Here is a 24,792-nt window from a genome sequence, read left to right as displayed (position 1 = left end):
GATTGAAGATGTTGAAAACAGTTTCTTTACCTTTTATATCAGCAACACAGACCCTCAAGCCTCATGTCTATAACTATAACCAAGCACATTACCTAGCTTTCCCTTATCTCTTTGCAAACGTTCCTTGATCCTGACAGGGATCTTCTGTCCTGGGCCTATATATGAAAGAAGTCTTAACTGCACACTTAGGATATATTATCAACAACCTTAAAAGAAGAGAATCGAGGAATTTGCACAAAGTAGAACATTTTATCCGGAGTCTTTCAAGAGCTTGTTTCAAAGGCTATTGCTTTATTCATTTTTCTAGTTTGTGCACATTCCTAATGTCTCTTCTTTTTTTAAATGATAAAAATAAGGCCTTTTGTATTTTATATGTTGGAATGCAACCCCTTCTTAAAAGCAGTGAAATGTAAAGAGACAGTGTTGACAACAGCTGTCGTCATGCAGCTCGACTAACAGCCAGCAGTTTGGATGTACGCTATTGCAGGGAAGGTTTTACACCACTTAAGGTTGTTGTCTGTTTCTTGCACCACAAAGGGAAGTTCATTTCTTAATAACCTGAACCTAATCAATGGGATTCCAGCAAGTATTGAGTTAAATTTTGGGGTTTTGAGTTTAAAACATTCCTGCTGTAAAGATTTGATGACCTGAATCCAGCCTTTTGTTCTTTTTACTGAGTCATTTTTCTTCTATTTTAGTTTACCCTGTGTCAGGCAGCTGACAGGTAAATTGCAAGGGGCATTTAAATTAAATGTAGAAATATATACAGACGTTAATTGAATACATTTTTCACAACAGCTAATGTTCATGGCACTCTACCCGCAAAGACGCCCACCTGTTCAATCACAATCGAATTGCATGGTTCAGGACCATTGGTACAAGCATATGCATATGGAATGAGATCACATTTGCCAGTAATTTTCATTTCACTCTGCCGTATAGTGTTTCTGATACACCTTCCAAGCCAGGTTTCATTTGAGTGGTCATTATACCTGATTAACAGTGTTTTGTCCTTGAAACTGAATTTAGCAGTAAGTACAATGGGAGAATTCACTATATAGCAGTTACTGTCGTCCTAAAAAAAAACAAAAAAAACAAGATATAATATATGAAAATAACTCCCTTGGAAAAGTATTGAAAAAGTATACTATTGTACATTAAAGGGATATATAGAGCTCCATGACATTTATATATTATATTTTTCAGTTTTATTTTTCACAAATTTATTTTAATTTTGTTTTTATTATAGCTACACATTAATAAAGCAACTCATATAGATACATACAATCAAAAACATGTTGACATAAACAGATCTCACACAGACCTGTCTGCTGCATGCATCCCCTCTTTGCAGCGTTGTTTAATTATTATGCACGGTTTAGGCATTTTAGAAACAAGCGTCTCTCCTCTTCCATCACAGATCCCTTCAGGCCGTGTCTATGGTAACAGCTGAGTTTTGATAACTATGATTTTTCATTGTATTTTTTTTATATTTGCATTTCGTTTTATATTTGCATTTCATTTTATATGTTGCATATCGTTTTGTTTCGTATTTGCGAAAAACACAGGGCTCTATTTATATACAATGATTCAATTTCTTCTCTGTTAATATCATTGTATGCTCTTGTTGCTGCTTATCTTTTATGTCTCTTTTTAGAAGCAGACCCCATTGTACATAAAAAGGACATCAGCTAAGCCTGGTGTATAAAGATTCCAGTAGAAACAGCAATAAAGAAATGTTCCGACAGTGTAGATAGTGCACTGTAATACACGTTCATGAGGGTGAGTACATGGATCCAGTTTTTTGCAGTCTGTATACTAGCATTGCATCTCAATAATCCATGGACTTCTTCCCTGAACATTAGTGTACAGTTGTTAGCGTAGGTCAGCTTTAAAGCAGAACAACATTAATAATGAGTTTAGATTTTTAAAGTTAGTTGTATTTAACCTGAAACATACAGTACTGCAGAGAAGAGGTTCCTGGCTCTGAATTTTAAAAACTCAGCTTTTTTTTTTATATTGGTAATGTATTTCATCTTTGGGAATTGGATGTTTGCCAAACCCCGTTGATCCACCGGTATTATATTAGCAGGACAGTATTGAATGTTTAGCAAGCTGTAGCATATTTCTTCTAAATTGCACACAAGAAAGCTATGAACTTTTTTTTCATTTAAAGACTATTTAAAGAGTGAACCTGTGCTGCGTGGTCAGCTTGAAGATCTTGTAAAGTCGCCCGTATCGCCTAAAAGCAATATCTCTAAAATTGCCAAAGTAGTGACAGCGGAGTTATTGCAAAACTTTGAAGACAGTCTAGAAACCAAAACGGGATGTAAAAAAAAAATTCTAAGAGCATTTTAAACGAACAGCTTGTTACAATATTTCCCTTAATGTAGTTTTTTTTTTTTTTTTTTTTTTTACTGGTTTAGTGAAAAGTTGTATCTGTATTGAATATACTTTGCTGGAAATTGTGATTGACCGTCTCCTGCAATGTCCTCCAAGATACTCTTGGAAAAGAGACATTTCCATCAATATATCCATCAGAAAACCAGACATTGGGGAAAGGTTTCAGTGTTCTGAAGCATTTCTATTGTCAAAGGGCAATTACAAGATTCCAGTGTATTGGCTGATTCCATTCTCTTATTCTCCTTAAATCCCTTCTGAATGTTCACAAAGAAATGACGTGCAAACCCTTTAAACTCATATTCTTGTCTGCTTTTGTTAGACACAGTGTTCTGAAATAGTTTCTGCATTCATTAAAATGAGTGAATGAGGTAGCTGCAGTGATGCACAGCCAACTGCGAGTCAACAGGTCATTGCAAAGGCACTGCTGATACTGTGCTTTCATACTTAATGAATCTTTATTGGCAACAAGGTCAAACCTTGACAGTGCTCATTGACTTATACCATGCCAGTCTTGAAAGTAATACATCCTTTTTCAGAACATTTAAATGCAAATTAACTTGTCTGGACCGTCGCCTGCTTGTTTTAAAATATTTGTGGTAATATAGATTGATCACGTGTGTTACTAACCCCCCTCCCCTCCCCCTTTCAATCTGTTTTGATATGATTTTTGATCCTATGATGAGGTTTTAACCAATCACAGGCCAGAATTTCTGCTCCGATTTAACAGATTGATCAGAATGATTAATCAACTAAAGAGTTGATCACAGATTCATTTTTTTTTTTTTTTTTTACAATTTAGTTGTGTAGAATTTTATTTTTGTTTTATAAAATAAAGCCACCAATGGAAGATCCTGCATTTTCTCCACGGCAGTCCAATCATAAGTGAACGCAGTCGGAACACAAACAGTTGAAGGTATTCTCTACCTCGACTGATGCGCTTAAGTAAGTTTAATCAATGGGAGAGTCAAAGATCTGCCCTAGTTTTTCAGCTGTCCAATCATGAGTGAGCAGAGGCGGGGCATAAAATATGTGAGGCCCTCAGTGCTGTAACAATGGATTCGTTTTGTGTGATATTGCTTGTTATAGAGCGTTATTGACAATTATATTGAGAACGTCATATTAATATTTTGATTTACTTTTGTACAAAATACAACAAGATCTGTACAACAAATACCCGAACCGACACATGAAAGGAAGAGGTATACTCGCCACTTCCGAAATTAAAATTATTAAAAGGTATCTGTGGCTTACCTGTAGCTGTTAATTTAAATAAATAAATAATACTGCTGGAGCTGTATTTTATTCAGTACCCAAAAGGCAATATGGAACAGCACTTTCTACAGCAATCTAAGGATATCTAATGAAGTCAGCACAAAAACAGAAGTGTTCCCAAAGTCACTTGCAAGCCACTGTAACACTCAAAACAACTGGACAAACCCGGACTGATATCACCGTGTAACAAATGTTTTTATTTATTTTTTGTTCCTGGGTAGTAAGTGTTATTGCCTAATTGCTTATACCTCAAAAGTATAGAAAATGGCTATTATTCCCCACAAACTTTGCTTTTGTGACCAGGACAGTGATGTTTCAAAATATCACTATTTCCAATGGGAAAACGGGAAAATGTGTGTCTTTTCGTTCACATAAAGTCAGAAAAAAACAACATATGAATCCAAATTAACATGTATTTATACTAAAGTAATACAAAAATGACTACAAAAGATTTAGAAGTGAGTAATTTTTCGAGATTTACGATTATACTGTAAATACACTTCTAAATCTTTTGTAGTCATTTTTGTATTACTTTAGTATAAATACATGTTAATTTGGATTCATATGTTGTTTTTTTCTGACTTTATGTGAACGAAAAGACCGTGTTCTCATTGGAAATAGGTAAATTTCAAAATATCACTGTCCTGGTCACAAAAGCAAAGTTTGTGGGGAATAATAGCCATTTTCTATACTTTTGAGGCATAAGCAATTAGAAAATAACTACTACTTACTACCCAGGAACAAAAATTGTGTTACATAGTGTATTCAAATGGTCACGGAGGGCACGATGAAGGAACCTCAAATAGAGGTCATTAAATGGGATTACTTTCTACGACAGCATGTTACACCATCACTTGTCAGTAGCCACAATAATCTCGGGTACCTCCTAACAAGATTCAAAACAACTTCATCTCTTCGGTGTCTCAGGTTTTGCTAGAGGCAATAAAATTGAGAATTTCTTAAAACAGTGCACAGGTGTGTGTGGGGTGTGGGGAATATTGGGTTGGCAGGGAGGGGATTAAATTCATCCCTGCAGAAACACGTGGGGATGTGGTATGGAGCCATGCATTGAATAAGTGACGTATAAAAGCGAACAATCAGTCAGGGTTTAGGAGGTTAGTTAGAGTACATTGGTGATGGTGTTAGTTGGTGGTGGTGTAAAGAAGATTGCTGTGTGGAGCTGTGTTAAGGTGTTTCTGTGAGAACATTTTGCTTTGGCCCTTGTGCCTATTTATTTGTGTTTTAAACTGTTTGTTGATAAACATACACATCAGTGCTTAAATTACAGCTTTTGTCTCTGGGTCTACTTCTCCTTGCTAGTGACGCTATCCTGATCACAAGTCCTTAAAGTGCTCTGAATAGGGTCTTACTGCATATGGCTAATGTGTTCAGTTTTGTACTTATTTCCACCATCTAAAAATAAGTGTTGCCTTGATTTTCAAACACGGCAATTCTACTGCTATGCTATGCTATGCCACAAATATACTGCTTAATATACTTTTGTATGTCAGAGGTAGCATCCACTAGCTGCTCTGTTGCCATGGTGAAGTTATCATGACTGTGACCAACTCAGTGGTACAAAATGGATATCACCGACACTGCCTGCGTTTGAGATGCTTTTCTAAAAGCACATTTCGATATTGGGGATTTAAATGTGCCTTTCTGTCAGTTACTAACCATCCCAATAGGAGTACAATAAAAAGACAGATGAATAATGCTCAGCTAATAGTTGTGTGCCTTGCCCGCTAATCAATCTTCTAACAGCAAGGTACATTTTTAACCTGGAGTGTTTTAATGTGTTGGAGTATGAAAGGTTAGTCATACCTTTTCAGAATTGTTATTTATGGCCAACAAAATAACACTGTGGACTGATCACGCTGAAGGTATTCATTAATAATGAGTCTATTCGCATTTCAATTCATCAATATTACAAAGTGGACCGATTTAAGTTGACCCTGATTTATCCATGGCAAGGTGGAGAAACCGTGCTCACGCATTGCAAAATACTTTGTGTAGTTTAGAACAAAGTCATTGCATAACATTGCTGACTCCTGCGGTGTATCTGTCCCTGCAGTATATTTTTCAACAAGATCATGTTCAGGGGTTAATTTGTAAACAAAAAGGTACTGGATCATATAATTTAGGAAGAGGTATAACATGTTTGTTTCCAGACCAAATGTGTTGACCTTGATTTACAGCAAGCTTCTATTTATGCTTCAAGTTCTCATCTTTATGGTTAGGCTGATCTTCGCCTACCCTGCAAAAAAAATAATTTAAAAAAGTAATGTTTTTAATTCATGCAACAGGAAATCATGTTTTTACACGTGTATGTATACAGTACCAGTCAAAAGTTTGAGTACACTTGCTGGAAACTAGGTTTTTTTCATAATTGACAATGCTTTACGTCGTATATGTTTCTGTAAATACTTGAAAATGAAAACACGTGTTACAATATACAAAACATAAGGAGTATCAAAGCAATGTTCAAGAAAATTGAAAATTGTCTCTAAATCTTGGATTCCTCAAAACAGACACTCTTTGCCTTAATAACAGCCTCACAAACACAAGGCATTCGGTTTACAAGTTTCAGCAGGAAATCACCCGACATGTCTTCCCAGCTCATCTGCAGCAATTCCCAGAGATGTAGGGCACTTGTGGGTAGCTTTGCTTTGATATATGGAATGGCATGCCTCTGAAGTATGTTGTGATAGCCATGCTGGTTGAGCTTGCCATGGACTTGGTAAAGATCACCAACTCTGTCACCAGCAAAGCAACCCCAGACCATGACACTGCCTCCTCCGTGCTTGACATTGGGAACCACACATGCAGAACTCATGAGCTCACCCTCTCTGAGTCTTACAAATACTCGGCGGTTAGACTCTCCTCTGAACAGTTGATGTTGAAACATCTGTACTTCTAGTAGCATTTAGCTGAGCCTGTATTTCAGGGGCAGTTATTCGCTGGTTTCGCTGACTTGTGACTCGAATGAACTTGTTCTCTGATTCTGAAGTCACCCTTGGCTTGCCTGACCTTGTTCGGTTCTCATGAGTGCCAGTTTCTTCAAATCGTTTGATGGTCTTGGCCACAGCAGTTACAGACACTTGCAAAGTTCTTGCGATTTGTCTTAAAGATTGACCGTCATTTCTTAAAGTAATTTTTCTTTGCTTAACTGAGCGTATTTTGCCATTTTCTGCTCCCTTAAATTCAGGAATGACAAACTTGTGCCTATGCTACTTATATTTATAGTAATCATGGACCCTCATCTGTTAACAGTAATTGATGACAAAAGGTTAATTAGGTAACATGCTAGTTAACACAGAGAAGATCTAACAAAGACACTTTTATACTTAGGCCAGTGTTCTAACACCATGCTATACACATTTCAGACTTTTAGCTGACTTGGGCTTCAGACTGAAATCCCCTTGCTTTGGGTGACCATTTCATTGAAATTGACAAGATTTACATTTTCACTTAAAAATAAAATTTTTTAAGGCAATTCACTTATGATGATCAGCTTATATAAGTGTGTGTGTGTGTGTGTGTGTGTGTGTGTGTGTGTGTGTGTATATATATATATATATATATATATATATATATATATATATATATATATATATATATATATATATATATATATATATATATATATATATATATATATATATGTGTGTGTGTGTGTGTGTGTGTGTATGTGTGTGTGTTTTGTTTTCCATATGGTCCGTCACATGTAAACTGTTTAATTCTCGCCTGTCAGACAATCTGGGATCTGGCACAAATGAAATGCTCAGGATTGTTGTGTTCTGTTGTTTAATATTCTCAGTCGTGTGCTTTAATTGTTAATAGTAATCACATGCATAAACTGCTCACTTGCCAGGTGTTTACAAATGCATAGCTGACTTATTTAACAGGCATCCTTTTTTCGCCTTGATTGCTGCATGTTCTTCTTGATTTACACCATTTAATTACATAGCAACCTAATGTTCAATAAACAGTTGGTTTTGACACGTTTTGCTTACAGACTTTGCTTACAAGTCTTTGAGGTTAGAACAGCATCTGAAATAGAATCTTAATTCTCCCCTGTGCTTTCAGGGACGACTTGTCGCTAGACATCAAGGGCTCGCTGATGCAGGCACTACATAAAACGTCTGTCTACTTGACTTTGTTTCTTTTAAGTTTATTTAAATTATCACAATGAAGGAGACATGAGACAATGACTGTGTACTTGTGGGTAGTAAATTGAAATCTTTAAACCTGTTTAACAAATCTTTGTTAAAATACAAACTGAATATTGCTTAGTAAGAATAATGGTATCGCTTTAAAATAATGGCTGCAAATTCATAATGAATTCTGACTGAATAGCACAGGAATAACTCCTGAATGAATATCTTATGCACTCCCTCTGAGTAATTAATTTTGAATGCCGCCCTGGTAATTCATGTTGATTTAATTACCCTTATTCATTCAATGTTCCTTTGTTGCAAATGATGTTGATGGCATGTATGAGGTATGCATTCCTGCATGAATTAACACGTGATTATGTGATCAACAAAGAAAAAAAGGAATGAGTATGGGTAAGTGAATCCATATGAATTAACAGGGCTGAATTAATTAGTTCAGAAAATTGAAGTGCAGAAGATAGTCAGGTGTTATTGCTGTGGTATTCATACGGAATCCATTATGAGTGTGCAGTCATTATTATTTAAGTGTGACCAGACTAATGATAGCACATTGCGGTGCATTTAAAATTTTGCAAAAGAAGTGAGGAACTAATACAAGTTTAAAACATAGAACAGAACCTTGAATGTGTTAAACACAACCAAAATAACTCTTTCAGGAGAAGACCTGAACAGATAAGTAACTGTGCAGTCCTGCTGTCAGTTACAGCCTTTGGATTCATTTATATCACTAAATGTAAGAAGCCATTCTATTCCAAGCCTTGGATGTATTGCTTATAAAACTGGACTTATCTTGTGCCGCCAGAATTTGTGTTAGATTCTTACTGGTTTCCTTATGTTTAGAAAGTTTGTCTGTTATACGATGTACATACAATACTGTAATGCTTGAAATCCTGTTGGTTTTTCGCTACGCTTAGAATGAAAGTATAGGCTGGCAAATCATGAATGCGTTTGATCTGCAGTCCACACAAAGGAAGCATTCCAGTGGTTAAATTTTTGTATTGACTATACTGTAGTCTTAAAAATAATTACTGCCCGGTCACTGATGCCATCATGAAGATCATAGAGAAACTGGAAGGCTGTAAACAGGCTTGCTGCAAGGCCAGTGCTGAGATCTGCTAGAACAGTGGGAGATACTGAGTTAGAAGAAAGGAAAGGGTCAAGGTTGGTGGTAGTTTCCCTGCCTTTTGAACCACGAAACATAGCTGCCAGACACTCAAAACTAATACCCCTTTCAGATTATCAAAGAGAGAAAAAAATGCTTCAAACCATCAATAAAACCTACAGAGTGCATGTAAACATTAGAGACATTGGTTTCCTACAAAGCCTGTGCTAAGGAAGCTTTTCTCAGATATTATTACTTCCTATACACATTATGTACAACACGTGTAGAGAAGGCAATGCTTGTGCATGCTTTACCAAGGTGCTGAACAATATCTTTGAAAGATAGCAATTCATTCAGTCATTTATACTTCACGCAAGTAGTACAACTTTGAAGGCGGAGGACGATGATGACAAATGAGTCGATCAAGTTCATCCCAGACATGCTTCTGGAGGTTCATATCCCAAACTCCCTTAACAGGCTTAACCTCCAAAAAAAGAAAAAAAAAAAAGTGCTTCCAAGCACACGCGGAACCTAGATGCAGGCACAGGGACACAAGGAATTGAACAGTTGTTCAAACGGGTTCTTCTTAAAATACACTTGAGAGTGATTCATGTATCACGAGGAAACTGACCATTTGGATAATCTTTTTTTTTTTAAACCCTATTTCATACACCACAAGATAAAGAAGTTAGCATCATTTTTATTTTTGGGACACGCATGTCTCTTGTACCTTAAATGGTTAACATATTTAGTTCTGGAGAATGGAGATCTCCAGTGCTATCAGATTTCAACATGTGGTGTGCTGTGTATAAGTCTCATCAAGCACTCAAAACAAATAGAGGTCATGTTATGAAATGATAATAGTTTGTGTATCGTGCCGTTTTCGTTGAGTCTTTATGAGGTTATCAGCATGGAGATTCAATGTGCTTTTAGAACAGCTAATACCACCCTTTACTGATAGGTCAGTAAAACCCTGTCTTGCAAGAGTCACTTTAAAGCTTTATTCTTGCCATACGTAGGTTTCAAATGCTCGTCAGGTCACCCTGAACCCAGTCTGTCATTTTGTAATCTTTTTTTGAAATGCTGATAACGTGCTTGCAGTACCTGGAGTGCATTCAGCCATGATGTTACCTATGCTTTTAACTCCATAAAAGAGGCAAAGGAAGAACTAGAACAGAATTACTCTGCAGGTAATTTGAAACATAATATTACATGAACTCTCTTTTTCATGTAATACATGTATTTAAGCAGTGCTGGTTTTGATCAACCACTTCAGAATGAAGAAAATCAGCGGGCATTCTTAAATCAAAGTTAGATGCTGCCAACTTCATCTTCGGTTCTGATCGTAGTCGAAACTAGAGGCCATATTAGAAAGGATTCTGATTGCTCTGATATAATCACATCAGTTATTTTGCAAAACTAACCCCCAAAAAATATATCACGATGATAAATGACCTCATCTATAAAATAATGTAGTCACTGCTGTCTGAAGACTTTATGTTTTGTATCAGTGAATGTGACTACATGAATGCTGAAGTGGCTGGCAAGGTGAATTCCAATGTAATAATTCAGGCAAGAGAAATATCTGAGGGTATCTGACTGACCTATTTTTTTTTTTTTTTTTTTTTTTTTAACTCTTTCTCAGAGACTTGTAGAAGCTGCTGAAGAAGCCCATTTACAGCATGAGGATGATCCTGAGCTGCAGGTAATTATGTATTGTGATTAATGTATGTATTTATAAAGTGAGACAATGAAAAGTATATGTCTCACAAGTTAGATGATCTGTCCTAATGGTGCAACTTAAAAATGTACAGTGAGTGTGTGAATGTGGGATTGTTTCTTCAATGTCCAGCACAAAAATACCCTGAAACCTTGGATAAAGCACTAAAGGATGGGTTTGTGCTTGTGTACTGTCTCGTGATTCCATCACCCTGTTATCTTGTATAATTGTATCCATGTGTCTATCCATGTGTATATATATATATATATATATATATATATATATATATATATATATATATATATATATATATAAATACATACACACACACACACACACACACACACACACACACACACACAGTTTTAATTTCTCTATGCAAGCATTCTGCAGGCTACCGGGCTCCTAAGCTTCCTAATCTGGTCTTGGCTCTATGACTTTTAAATTAAACTGCCTCCAGTTGTCTTTTTTATTCAGCTATGCTAATCTAATATGGTAAGTTTAGGGCTCTGTCTTCAGTATTCACCATCAAATTGTAGAATTCAGTGACGCGGTAGGAGGAGAAAAAAGTCATCTTTAAAACAAAAAAAAGAACATAAAAAAAAAGTAATTCCAAAAGACATAAAATGGCAGTTTTGAAATGCAGGCAGAAACATTTCTAGATCACACAGACAATCCACAAAACCATCCATCTGTATTGCACTCATTTAGTAATTTGATCTCTAAGAGCAGAGCATTTTGATGATTTTAGAGAACTGTCAGTGAGTGACAGACTTGGTATTATTATTATTATTTTTTTTTTACAGCAGCTTACAGGAACTTTCATATCCCGGTGATAAGCTGTCTTGCCGGAAACAAGAACTGAGACATTTTTAGTCTGTGTGTGATCTGAGCCTTGTTCTAGTCTTGGGGTTCAGCTGCATTAGTTTGGCACTTTCAGTGGACAACTGGAGGCTTTTGGGAAAGAACTAGAATTCACTCCTTCATGCACAGAGTCAGGATCAGAAAGATAACCTTGAAGTTCTACATATTTTAAATGACTACTGTTACACCAACAGGTAAACAATTGCGAATATAAATAAAATTAGACCTAAAGTCATGCGGGCCTTGTGAATTTTCTAATTCTACTTACAATATATTCACCGTTTCTTGAGCAACTATTCAGCCACAATCAGATCTTGGTGACTTCCCAAGGGACATGATTGTGGTTAATCATACGACTGGGTCATTTCTTAACAAAGTGGCTACATTATGCCCAGCAAGGCTTCTGGAATGGCAGCTTCGTCAGAAAACCACCACCGGAAAATGTAGCTTTTAAGAAGAGCCTCATTACAAACTATTATGTTGTTGTCCTATAAATTTGATTAGTGTAGCTTTCTTTTTAAATGTATTCACAGTTTATGACCGTACAGTACATTTAGACTTTCCTGGGGCTTTCTTCTGGCTAGTGGAGCAGAAAAACAATGATAATATATGTTTAGATGTGCCTCCCTGCTCTCTGGCTATCACAGGTATACAGTAGGAGAGCTGCAGGCACAGCAACATGTTGATGTCTCGCAAATGGGAAGATACACTCTACAAGTACATTGGGAATGAGAAAGCTCAAGTAATACCCAGTGTCTTATTCCGAGTATCAGTTTCAGGTCTGTTCATTTTCTTCATCCTGCCACTCTTGTCGGCTCACACACCTCTGATTATTTTGTTTGGTAACTTTATTGGGTTTGTTTTTCCATTACGAAAAAAAAAAACAACAAAAAAAAAAATACTATGCCGATAATGATTTCTAATAAAAGACATTTCTTTATGTAGCCGAGCATATGCAAGGCTACTTCTTTTCATCAGGGGGTGTGCTGATGACCAACCCATTGTTTGTGTTTTACTGTAGCGAGACTTACATTCACCCAAAGTACACTAAAAGCCATTTATATGTCAACAGGATTAACAGGACAGTAACCCTGTGGTAAGGGACTTGTCATTTTTTACTGTCACACTCCATTAAGCTGAATCAATTCTTAATCTCGGTTCCAGCGACTCCTTCACAACCTTTTCAGTGAGATTGTTGTTCTTTATCAAAACTCTCATCACACCATCTGCTCAGGCCTGAAATAGCACTGGAGTGATTAGTCGGGGTAAAGGGAGTGCTTGAATATGGATTTAGTGCAGCAGGGATTCTTCCAGGGAAGTTGCCGCTTTTTACATAGATGTAATTACAACTGCTGTCAGCTCATTAACCTTTGCTATGGAAACTCTAGGTCAATTCTAGCGTCACCCTTTACTTTCACCTTTGACTGACAACAGCTGTCATTTTGGGGTCATGTAACTTTTTTTGTTGTTGTTTCTGACATATGGTGCACACAGCTGTATTTTAAAATCTTGTTCGTTCTTAGGTCCTATTAATAAAGTTATAATGTGTAATTTGTTTTAAAAGTCTAACAAAGTTATAAAAAAAAAAGTACCACATTTTGTAAACGGCTTCCTAGATCATCCTGATAAAATAATCCTGCTGTTGGGTAAATTATCTCTCTCTCTCTCTCTCTCTCTCTCTCTCTCTCTCTCTCTCTCTCTCTCTCTCTCTCTCTATCTATATATATGATGATATATATATATATATATATATAGACAGTATACATATAAAACGTAGTACTATAATTTAATGTTGATTGCTTATTTCGTCGTCTAACCTGGAAAACATTGTTGACCCAAACCTGCTTTTTTAAACTGTGTTTCATTGCATTCTACAGTAAGTGTGTTCTGTAAAAAAATAGTTTAAGTTCCTCCACTTCTAAGTCTTCTCAGTTAAATTAAAAGCAATTACAAGCTGATTTGAGAAATGCCAAATGAGATTTTCATGCATGCTCAAAATGTCAACGTGTCAACATCAGTAGCGATTATTTCAGTCCCCAGTAGCATTCGCTGCACCAGAGGAGTCTGAATACAGAGCTGAAACAGCAAAGAAGAATTCCGTTATCTCTTGTTTGCTTGTTTAATCCATATCAATAAGCGTGCTACTTTATTGTTTAATTAACTTGAAAATGAAGTGACACAATAACAAATTCTTTGCCTTGCAGTAGGATTAGGGGGAAATTGAGGGCATGGAGGTGTATGATTTAATATAAATCAATAGGAACATGAAACACCTCCTACTGCGTCACTGCAAATCTCTAGTCAGTGAAATGAGGTGAGAATCTGGCAGGGTATGGATGTGTATGATTTAAATGAAACCATTGTTACATAAAGCAATTATATTAATTGCCTTGCATTTTCAGTGGCACAGGGTTTTCAGTGCCAGCACAGAGGCTGTTTTCACATCAAGGCTCTGCAGAGCTTTATACACAGGCTTTGGTACATGTACATGGTAGATGTCCATGTTTTCAGATCTGCTTCTATTGGTAAAGACAACAACTATTCACCAGTATAGTTACCCACATTAACCCTACACTGTAGGAATAAACAATCCTTGAGAGAATGTGATAACTGTGTGCTGAGTGTTGCAAGGGTAGCAAATTGTGACATCTATAGCTGTCGAATTCTGCTACCGTTAGCTAATTCTGATGGGGAGGCATATTGTGACAGTGCACTGTTTTTTTTTTTAATAAGTTGGGTAACATTCCAGTAGCCAATAGATTTTCACAGCGGTTGTTTGTTTTAGAGATCTGCCCATTTAAAAAAGCTGCTGTAAGGATAGCATCACCACAATAAAAAACAAACAAAAAAAAAAAAAACACTGCTGTGGTTAAATTTCTGTTTTCGTATCGTGTCATCCTACAGGGGCTGAATAACGCAAGGTTTTTATAAAAATCTGAACGCCACTTCAATTCCAGTTGCTGTTTTCTTTTGGTTTTAACACTTGGATTAAAATGTCATGATTGTGTTATTAGAGAAAGGTCTCATTTTATATTCACTGACATCGCCATGGTTATGCGTCTCACTGACTTGCTTGTGGGTTGTCAAGCATTCAATTCATAGTGTAAGAATCCCAATAGAAGTACCAGTGATCCCCATTCCCTGGTCGTTTTTAACTCTCCTTGTGAGCAAGTCATTTATAATAGGACTGTATTCATTAATAATTAGGAGATTGCTCTATGCATTATTTTTTTTTTTAAACTTTAAATCATGGCTATAGGAGAGAGTGGAGTGTTACAAAGCCCACAAAATTGAACCACTGTAGCTTGACTTTGTGACCCACCACTGAATCCAAAGCATAAGCTCTTATTCTTAGAGTGAAGACCGTAAAACAAAGACAGTAGAACATACTAAGTGTTTTAAACTATCAAGTTTAATATTCAGGTCTAACTGGGATTAGTATTGCATGGACAAATACATAAAGCGATTCAATTAAATATCTGTTTCTCAGTAGCAGCAGCTCATGTAATTGAACATTGGCTTGTTTGCATAGTTTAAAGCCTAGGTGAACCAATCGTGAAATATACTGCATCATGTACATAGCTAAAAGCAATCCTGTTTTCACTAATAATCGGACCATTAGATCTTGTGTTCTTTTTTTTTTTTTTTTTTTTTTTTTTTACTGTTACAATGTCCACATGGTCAGATAGCAAGATGTACTCAATATATTTATCTTTGCCTTTTAGCCTTCATCACAGAGTGAGTCTTAGTTTTGAATTACTTTTGTTTCATATGCTAATTAGCAGTTAAAATTAAGAAAACAGTTCTATATATAGGGCTATAGGGCTACCCTTCGCTATGAAAGGGGGAGGGGAATCTCAGTTGTATCCCATTCCCCAGAAGATTTGACTTCTCATTATAGTGTTACATCCTTTGTAGTTTAATATTGTCCTTGGTGCACTTGATAGCAGGAGCAGTAGTACGCCAGAGCCAATGAAGCGGAAAGGGCAAAGATGTTAAGAACTGTTAAATCTCCAGGAAGGTGAGGGGGACAGAATATCTTCAAGGACCCCTTATAAACACGATACACAATACTAGCATTAGCTGTAAATTCCAGCTTTACAGGACACAACGTTGCAAGAGGTTCCAGTGATATCCAGGTGAGGCAATAACTCAGCTTTTGCTTCTTGAATAAAAGACTTCTCATGTCTGGTCACTTCAATTCTCTGTTTTCAATTGGACAGATACAAGTTGGTCTAAATACCGGCACCATTTTAAATAATAAATCCAGACCAAACCTTCCATTTTTTAAAATACTTTTTCAGTTAAAAATACACTACAGTGACCCCAACAAAGTGTTAGACTTCAGGCTAGAGAAAAAAATGATGGTGGAGTTCTGAATGATCTAATCCAACCCCCAGAGGTAGTTTCAATACTGAATGAACTGAAACTGTGTGCATAAACTTATCTGCATTGAACTTGCTTGTTCCTTGCTTTCTTTACACACATCCAGGGCATGCCACGGACAGTCAGGTATTTCAATGGCTTGAATGCACTGTATGTAAGCAAATGATTGTTTTTCTGAGTCCTGGACTAGTTCCCCACAGTGTAATGAAATTGAATGTATTTGCATATTAAAAAGTTTAGCGATTTAAATAGTGAACTCTTGAGATCAGGTGGTTTGAGTGGCGCGTGTGGGTCGTGCCGTCAGACCAGGAAATGAAACAATAACAACGGTTGTACAGGCAAAACAGCACTGCTGCGCTCTTAATTAACGATTAAAAAAAATAAAAAATAAACAGTCTAAACAAAAGAACACACAAAGCAAAGCAAGGGGCACTCTGGCCAAAGTAAAACAAACCCTAACACTTCTAAACAAGTCTATTTTAGATATTGCCATTGTTTCCCTATTGAATTAGGCTCATGTCTCACCTCTGTTAAACCCCAAGAGGAAAGCATGTTTCTGACTTCTTATTCATTTCAGTGGTGTGTCTATGTCTGTCAGTACTGGATTGTCTTACAATGGCACGAACCATTTTTAAAGTGGGAGTGCTGAAAGCCATTGAACAAAACTGTAGCCCTTGTATGTGAATGAAGTCATGCACCCCCAGCACTCCTAGTACTGTTGTCTTACCTACTCTGCTAGTCTCAAAGCAGTGCACAAGATGGCAGTGGCGATTGTCATGTGAACTGTAAACTACTTTGTTTCGAGATCCATACAAACCTGTAGTGTAACGTGATTAGAAAATGGGATGCAGGGAATGCACTTCATAAAGATACGGCAACATTTCAAAGATGGTAACATTGTAGCATTGTACTTGACATATATGCAAAAATCAATTCTTACATTAATACTATAAATCGTGCTCTTTCAAATGAGACTATTTGAATTGGTAAAATTGCAGATTTCCAGTGCATTCTCCTACCCAAATAAGAAGAACGTTAAATTGTGGATCTGCAAAAATATTTACTGGATCCACAGACCCGGAACTGTGATTCCACCCATTTGTATTCTGCTTAGCTCTCTAACACACTGCTTTTTAAGAAGAAAAACTGTGACCAAATTGTGTAAATTTAGCGAGCTCAAGGGTGAGATGGAAGCATATGAAAACCTCACACTTTGAAGAAACACACTTCAATATATGTTTATGCTGTCTAGCTCATCTAACCTTGCTGTTCTCCACTATGAGACCAGTGTTTAATCAGAAACCGTGCTTCAGTACAGTGGGTGCTTATTATCTAAAGGGCCACATTTATACAGCCCTTTACTGATGCTCAACTAACACACATCTGCTGCTTACTGGCCAATCGTTTTGGCTCACGTTGCTGCTTCTGTTTGGAAACACTTTGCATGTCTGCTTTCGAACAGGAATGTGGGTGTTCTTGGTTGTGCCAGCTTACATTCCTGGCAACATTGTCTCGCGTTTGTGGCTGTTGCGCTACACTGCCAAGTTTGTAACCCTGTCTGGGTTTACGAAAGGGTGGGTGTAAATCTGAAACCTCTTAGTGTGGCATTATGGTGCACTGATGCAGTATTGAAAAAAAAAGGTGAAGGCATATACAGTAATTCTCTCTGTAATGAGAACATCATGCATCACGTGCATGACTGATCTACCTTGAGTTCAACCCCTTGAGTTTCTTTAAAACTACTGAGAGAAACTTAACAAATTCAATGACTAATCTACTTTTCAATGTCGAAACGAGTGAGGTCTTGCGGAGGTGTGAAATGGGAAAAGTTACAACCGGTCACGTAGACAAGGATAAAACTCACATGAATTCCTTTAAAATTTGTAAAGGGTGCTCCATATATTCTGATAATTACGGTACGTATTGGAGGCTAAATGAACCAGATCTGTCACAGACATGCATGGCAGTTTGATGGAATGTTAAATCTTAGTTTTATTAAGCACTGGTGAAGAAAGTGTTTAACATGCTGTAGTCACACAGGTGATGAGCTTAATCCATTGGAGCTGGAGTACTAACTAGTATGTTATTACTAATCAAACTGAATGTTCTTTATCTTCACGTGAAACTGACTTTTAATAAGAAACAGTTAGCTTTTTTTATCCTTTTCACTGGTGTAATTGGATCAGTAACCCTGTTTTGCTTGGATGTGGTGTTAGCAACCTTGTGTTGGACAGCGCCTGGGGAAATCAATATTGTTGTACATTAAATTTATCTTTATGCACAGACAGCCTTTTCTTTGAGATCCATCACCACCCATTAACTCTTGCTTTTATGTCCCTGGTACGACCTTGGAACGAGTGATAATTACCTTTTTAAATGCAGTAAAACTACAACTCTTAGCAATTTGTTCCATAAAAATGCAAAATCTGGCAAATTATTGGTATATATATATATATATATATATTGTTTACAATTTTCCAGTCTGTCGGTACCACCCCTGTGTCAAATATATATATATATATATATATTGTACATTAAATTTATCTTTATGCACAGACACCTTTGAGACAAGCAATGTCCACGGCTGATGCCTGTGTTGCAAGTCTGCCTGCCTTATCACAAATTTATTTGTTATGTCCCTATACCTTGGAATATATATATATAAATAAACTACAACTATATATATTTGTTCCATAAAAATAGTGTTTAAGGCCATTTAATATCAGTTATTTATATATATATATATTTATTTGTTTTGTATTGAACTGTACAGCTGCCTATGTACAGTGTAATCCCCCATTTCACAGTGTTTTTAAGACATTAAAAAACCAACAGTGGCGACAGGACACCAGGAGCATATTCTGAATGCAAGGCTCCAGCTGGCTGTTGCCTGTGTCGCAGTCTGCCTGCCTTTTTGTTTTTCCTGTACATGGTGTTCCCTGCATGATTGAAATTCTGTTCCTAGCCTGTTTTTTAAATTGCAGTGTTTATTGCGGCACAGAAGATCAATGTATAGTACATGCAAGTATGCATGTTCAGTTTTATTACATTAGTAGATGGTTACCCAATTCGAAGATGCAGTACCCAGGTAAATAGGACAGCTAATGGTATTCTTGTCGCTGTCTGATTTCTTTATTCAGATTGATTTTAAAGAACAATTGAGGTCACATCTATTCAGTATTTAATTTACCAAGCCAGAGTCGTAATTTTAATTTTGCGAGCAAGGCATAGATTGTATCAGGCATTCTGAACTGTCTTTCCAAACCATATACACTAGATACCCTGCTGAAAATATCCACACACGATAACAAAAAAAAAAAAAAAAAAAATGAACAGATAAATATTGGAGAAAAAAAACGAGAGGCAATTTGATAAGAGGAAACAAATCAATGCTTGTGTAAACTCGGAGATGACAAAGATTTTGGGGTGTTGCTAATTGTATAATGAAAAATAGAAACACTTTTTTAAAAACAGAAAATACTACAGTTTAGAACATTCAGTCTTTGCTTTGTGTTATAAAGACTTGTCTTCATTCAATTTCTCACGAACAGTATTTGTTTGAATGGTTTACTATTGCTGTAAACAAGTAAACAGAGGTATCTCTAAGTAGGAATGCGCAGATATTCGTGTACATTCTGGTTTCTATAGTAGGGTGCAGTGCCTTATATGTTGATGCTGTTGTCGTTGTTATTTTATTGTTATATTAATGTATTTTTCTCTAAATATTTTTAATATATTTATGGTGATATAAAGTACACAAAAGACTCAACTATGAAAGCATATAGTTAACATTCCTCCAAAAGTCATGGTTGAATTTGCCATAAATGTGGGGCACATTACTGTATTTAATTATTTATTAAAACCATGTTTGCCAGTTTAAATAAGGGCACTTAACACGCATTATACAGCCTCATCATGGGGAAACGTACTGCAGGTCGCTACAATGATGCATTTTAATGTATGCATCAACATGATACATTTTAATAAGCCATCAATGTTAATCATTTACATCAGAGTAACCAGAAGAGAAAAAAAAAACAAAAAAACCCCACCTCATTTACATTTTCACTTTAAAATCCATTATAGAGATAACCGATAGAGCAGAATATCACTTTAGGAATGTTTCAGTATTTACCCTTGGTATCCCAGTGTTGAGGACCTACTGTTCACAACTGAATGACTAAAGACTCCATATCTTTCAAGTTGTGATTTTAACCAGAACATTCCACAGAACTGTTATTTGCACTGTTTGCATAGCATACTATATGTAATGTTATATTTTAATAACTCTTGTTATACATTACCTGTTAACCCTCGTTCTAGCAAACATAATTTATTTAGATAATGCTTGTGAGAAATCAAAGTATTTTGTGTTGACACCTCAACGGCAACCACATCTTGAATCTGTTTGGGTGTTTTTTTTGGACATGGCCCAGCTGTTTTACTAATTTACCAGTTTACCAGATATATCTTATCATATTGTACAAAACGTTTTGTTTTGCATGTACACAAGGTTTAAATGATTTAAAAAATAAATAAATAAATAAATAAATAAATAAATCATGTCTCTCAGGATTTTTTGGACAAAAGCCTCCTTCAACTGTGTAGAAAGAAAAGTAAACACCGTTCAGAACTCCTGTGTAAGATGTCTTGAAATAAATCAATTTTAAATCATTTAAACCCTTTGTGTACATGCAACTCTGTAGTGTGTGTGTGTGTGTGTGTGTGTGTGTGTGTGTGTTATAAAAATATATATATATATATATATATATATATATATATATATATATATATATATATATATTAGTATAGTAGTATTAATTTCTTAGCAGCCCCCCTTATCTGGGGTGACTTACAATTTTATCACAATACAAAATATCACAATACAAAATATCACATTACAGATAAGAGCAGTTATAAAATACAATAGTTCAATAATAGAATCAGTAGTAGGTAAGAGAAAATTGAAATGAGAGAAAATAACAAAGATAGTAAATAATTACGTTTAAGAGAGATTTTGATTAAGAGCAGTTCAGCTTACAAATATTTGGTTATAAGAGAAAGAACATAAAGAACAACTAGTAACTATGGTAGATAGATAACTATTTCAAACAAGCAATTAAAAAAAAATATTTCTGACCCCCCACAGTGCACCACTAAATATGTTGTCTCTTTATCATTGCGTCATATTTTGCACTGGATGAAATTAAAGAAGGAGGTTTGGGATTTATTCTGTAATGGTTCCTATCATCTGCCAGATGGTTTGTCCAGCAGTCTGCATGTCCAGCATGCATGCTGTATTGTAAGTGTGGATCTCCCTTGTGAATGCCATTGCTTTATGCTTCATGCTTTCATGAAGTCTGAAGTTTCATAGTCGTGCAGTCTACAGTCTATGCATAAAAATATACCGGTTAGACAAATTTATTGAATTGTAATTGTAAGTTACAGATTTCCATTTTTGTTGAATCAGTTTCTTTAGCAAAGAAATTAGCTGAATATTTGAACAGGTCATTTATTTTTAGTAAACCATTTCCTTCCACAGTGTTGCAGATTGTCTGGGATGTTATTGATTTCCCCACTGCTGCACTAAAGCTGTCTGTCAAGGTGATAATAAGCATTCATTAAATAACGTCCTTCTGGCTCTGCTCTTTGAATGGTCTTGCAGCATAGCCAAAGTGGCAGAGTTATTTATGCAAATACCAGTCTGGAAGTATATTGAGAATATGTTTTCATGTCATTTCTTTGTGTGTGGGTCAGAGAGCTGTCCTGGTCAAGGTCATATCCAAAGCACGCCTTATTTAACAGGATTACACTGAATTAGTTTTCTCGTAGAGTTTCTCAGCCTTTACCGTTACTCAGCAAATAAGCCTCTGTCCCGCTTCCCGTGAGCTTTCCCACGTCTACACTTTACTGACAGCGTACACTGGATATCGTTTAATCTTTTTGGTGATGAATTTGACACTGTAGAGAGCCAGGGGATTAGTAAACAGTCAATGTTACACGTCTGTCCCCAGGTCAGGTGTCTGTGTTATCATACTCTTCGATGTAACAGGCTTCCCAACAATAGTACTGTATGCCGTAACCATGGTTTCTTAGGACATCCTGCTAGTTCAGCTGTGATGAGCTATGCATTGTTTGACTGTTTCCTGTAGAATTGACAATCTGTATTTGAATTCCTATACTGTAGCACCTCTGCACTCTAACCTTTGGTGATTTTTGAAGTTGTTTAATTAAACCCAGTATATCAGTTTAGTGAAGTTAATGTTCATCAGCACGTTTCATAGAGCCTTTTGTATTTAAAAAAGACAATAACAATACCTAATAAGGATTTCTAAATGAAAGCTCCACACATTATTAATGCATCCCACTCTTAACCAGCACACTCAATGCATTCTTTCTTCGTCTCTTCAATTTTATTCATAATGGAGCATCTGAATAGAGAAATATGTCAAATGATCTAGAATAAAAAGAGCGAATCCTTTAGTTGAGGGCTAACAGTTCAGCACAAATCTTCTGCAAAAGTTTTTGGTCCATTGGTTTGGCTATACTGGTACCTGGCACTAACATCTCCCTAGAAAGTTGTTAGTTTTCATTTATGGCTGTTGTAGATGTGTCTTTTATTATTTGTAAGCCAGCCAAACCTTTAAGGAGGGAGGAGGAAGTAGGGAGGAGAGGAAAGAAGAAGGAAAGAAGGTAGGGGAGGGGGGGAGGAAGGGAAGGGAGGTTGTAGGAAGAAGTAAGGGGAAGGGAAAAAAGTAAGGAGTGTAATAAGAGGGGGTAAAGTAAGGTAAAGAAGAAAATAAGAAGGGGAGGAAGAAGGAAAAGAGAGGGAGGTAAGGAAAAGGGGAAGGTAGAAAGGAAGGAAAGTAGGTAAGAGGAGAAGGAAGGGTGGGAGAAAAGGAAAGTAAGGAAGGAGAAAAGGAAGGAGAAGGTAAAGAAGAAGGAGAAAAAAGGGGGGGAGGGGGGGGGGTAGGGAAGAGGGAAAGAGGGGTAAGGAAGGAAAAGAAGAAGGAGGGTAGAGGGAGAGGGAGGGAGAAAAAGAAGGGGGAGGAGAGGAAAACAAGGAGTGGGGAGTGGTAAGAAAGGGGGGAAGAAGGTAAGGGTAAGGAAGAGAAAGGGAAGGAGAAGGGAGAAGGAAAGGAAGGGGTAAGGAAGAGGAAAGAAGGAAGGGGATGAAGGGGAGATAAGGGGGAAGGGGGGAAGGAAGAAGGAAGGAAAGGAAAAAGGGTAAGGAGGGGGGGAGAAAAGGGGAAGAGAAAGGGTAAGGAGGAAGGGGAGGGGGGGGTGTAAGGGAGGAGGAAAGGCGGGGTAAAAGAAGGGAGGGAGGGAAAGGGGGGAAGGGAGTAAGGTAAGAATCCAGGGAAAGGGACTAAGGAGAAGGAGGAAAGGGCAGGGGAAGAAGGAAGTAAGGAAGGAGGGGGGGAAGGAAGGGAGTAAGGAATGTAAGGTAAGAGGAAAGGGAGGGGAAGAAGGGGGAAATAAGGGAGAAAGGTAGAAAAGGGTGTAAGGAAGGGGGAGTAAGGGAAGGGAGAAGGGTAAGGAAGAAAGGGAGCCAGCCAAACCTTTAAAAATCATTGTTTGTGTTTGCCTTAAAACAGCCAGGTGGCAGCTTTTACAAGAATGAGAAAATTAATAATCGAAGCAATATATTTTTAAGTTTGATATAAATCTGTCATTTATTTCCACATTCTCTAAAACTGTACATATTTGTGTGTTGCTTTAACAGGATGTAATATAGTTTAAAAATGACTTGATCAGATTGTCCGGAAAACATAGTTACTTGCTGAGAAAACTGAGGACTGTATTTTCATGCTGATTTTTAGTGGAAACAAATATCCCCAGAAGCTGTGCAAATCAATCCCCGAATGTTCAGTGGAAATAATAAACCCCACTCTCACGTTTCACGCCTGTTTAACATCATTATTAATGCATGTGCTCTTTTCAAGGTAAGAAGCTAAACAAGCGTCTTATTTAAGCAACTTAAACAAACATTATTCTGCTGCTAACCTTGCAGGAAAACACTGGTAGGCTGTTCCCTGTCAAAAACAATACATGTTATTTGTTTAAGCATTGGGTCTCTTTGTTAACATCTTCAAAGGATAAGCTGCATTTGGTAATACTCCTTTACTACGGGAGGAAAATGCCATTTCAAAGTTAGAGGCTTTTAAAGTTACCTAAGGTATATTATCAAAACTATGCAAAATACAGTTTTGTTACAGATATTGCTGACCCCTGCAGGTTAGATGCTGTAATGGGATACAATCTTGTCCAAAAACAGGATTGATTCCCCCGTACTCATTAACATGAGTAAAAGAGGAAATTGTCATTGTGTTTTGCATTTTGGGTGAAATAGTTTAGCAACCTACATGCACTGGGCTCAGTGAAGAAATGTTTAGCTATTCTGTAAATGCTGTGTTAGGTTTCAGAATGGTAACAAAATACTGTCTGCATTGCAAACTTCCTTGAACCTCACTCTTTGACTTAACCCTTGGAACAGAGTCTATGATGTGGGGTATCATCAGTCCATCCTGTATAGGTTCTTTGTGTTTTTTTTTTTTTTAAGCATGAACCATAAAAAAAGTTCCAAACTTTTGGTTCTCACAGCAGCACTAAAGGTACCAAACTACTTCACCTTCAATGTCAGCACCTTCCCTGCTAAACACTGAATAACCAGGGTAATCAGCTGCAATTGAATTGAACTGATACGTGGCGTGTCGTTTCTGTAATTGATGGCTTTATGGGTGCATTGCGTGGTTTGCAGGAATGATAAAGAACCAGCTTATCAGACTTGAGCAAGAACTAATGAAGGTTACCTGCTCTTAAGCAGAAAATCTTTTTGAAGTGCAGCAAACAGAAGGAAAACTAAA

At 36.7% G+C, this 24,792-nt stretch overlaps 1 protein-coding gene across 1 annotated transcript in view; it reads left to right on the top strand.

Annotated features, from left to right (window-relative positions):
- LOC121298277 (voltage-dependent calcium channel subunit alpha-2/delta-3-like) overlaps positions 1-24,792 on the top strand; it is a 145,103-nt gene that overhangs the window by 33,888 nt on the left and 86,423 nt on the right. The window contains exon 4 of the mRNA XM_041225311.1: positions 10,601-10,660. Coding sequence (XP_041081245.1) covers positions 10,601-10,660 — 60 coding nt within the window. The remainder of the gene's footprint in view (positions 1-10,600; positions 10,661-24,792) is intronic.

Source organism: Polyodon spathula, chromosome 23 (genome assembly GCF_017654505.1).
Source record: "Polyodon spathula isolate WHYD16114869_AA chromosome 23, ASM1765450v1, whole genome shotgun sequence".
In the NCBI taxonomy this organism is placed as follows: Eukaryota; Metazoa; Chordata; class Actinopteri; order Acipenseriformes; family Polyodontidae; genus Polyodon; species Polyodon spathula.
This window is presented reverse-complemented; position numbering and strand designations above follow the sequence as displayed.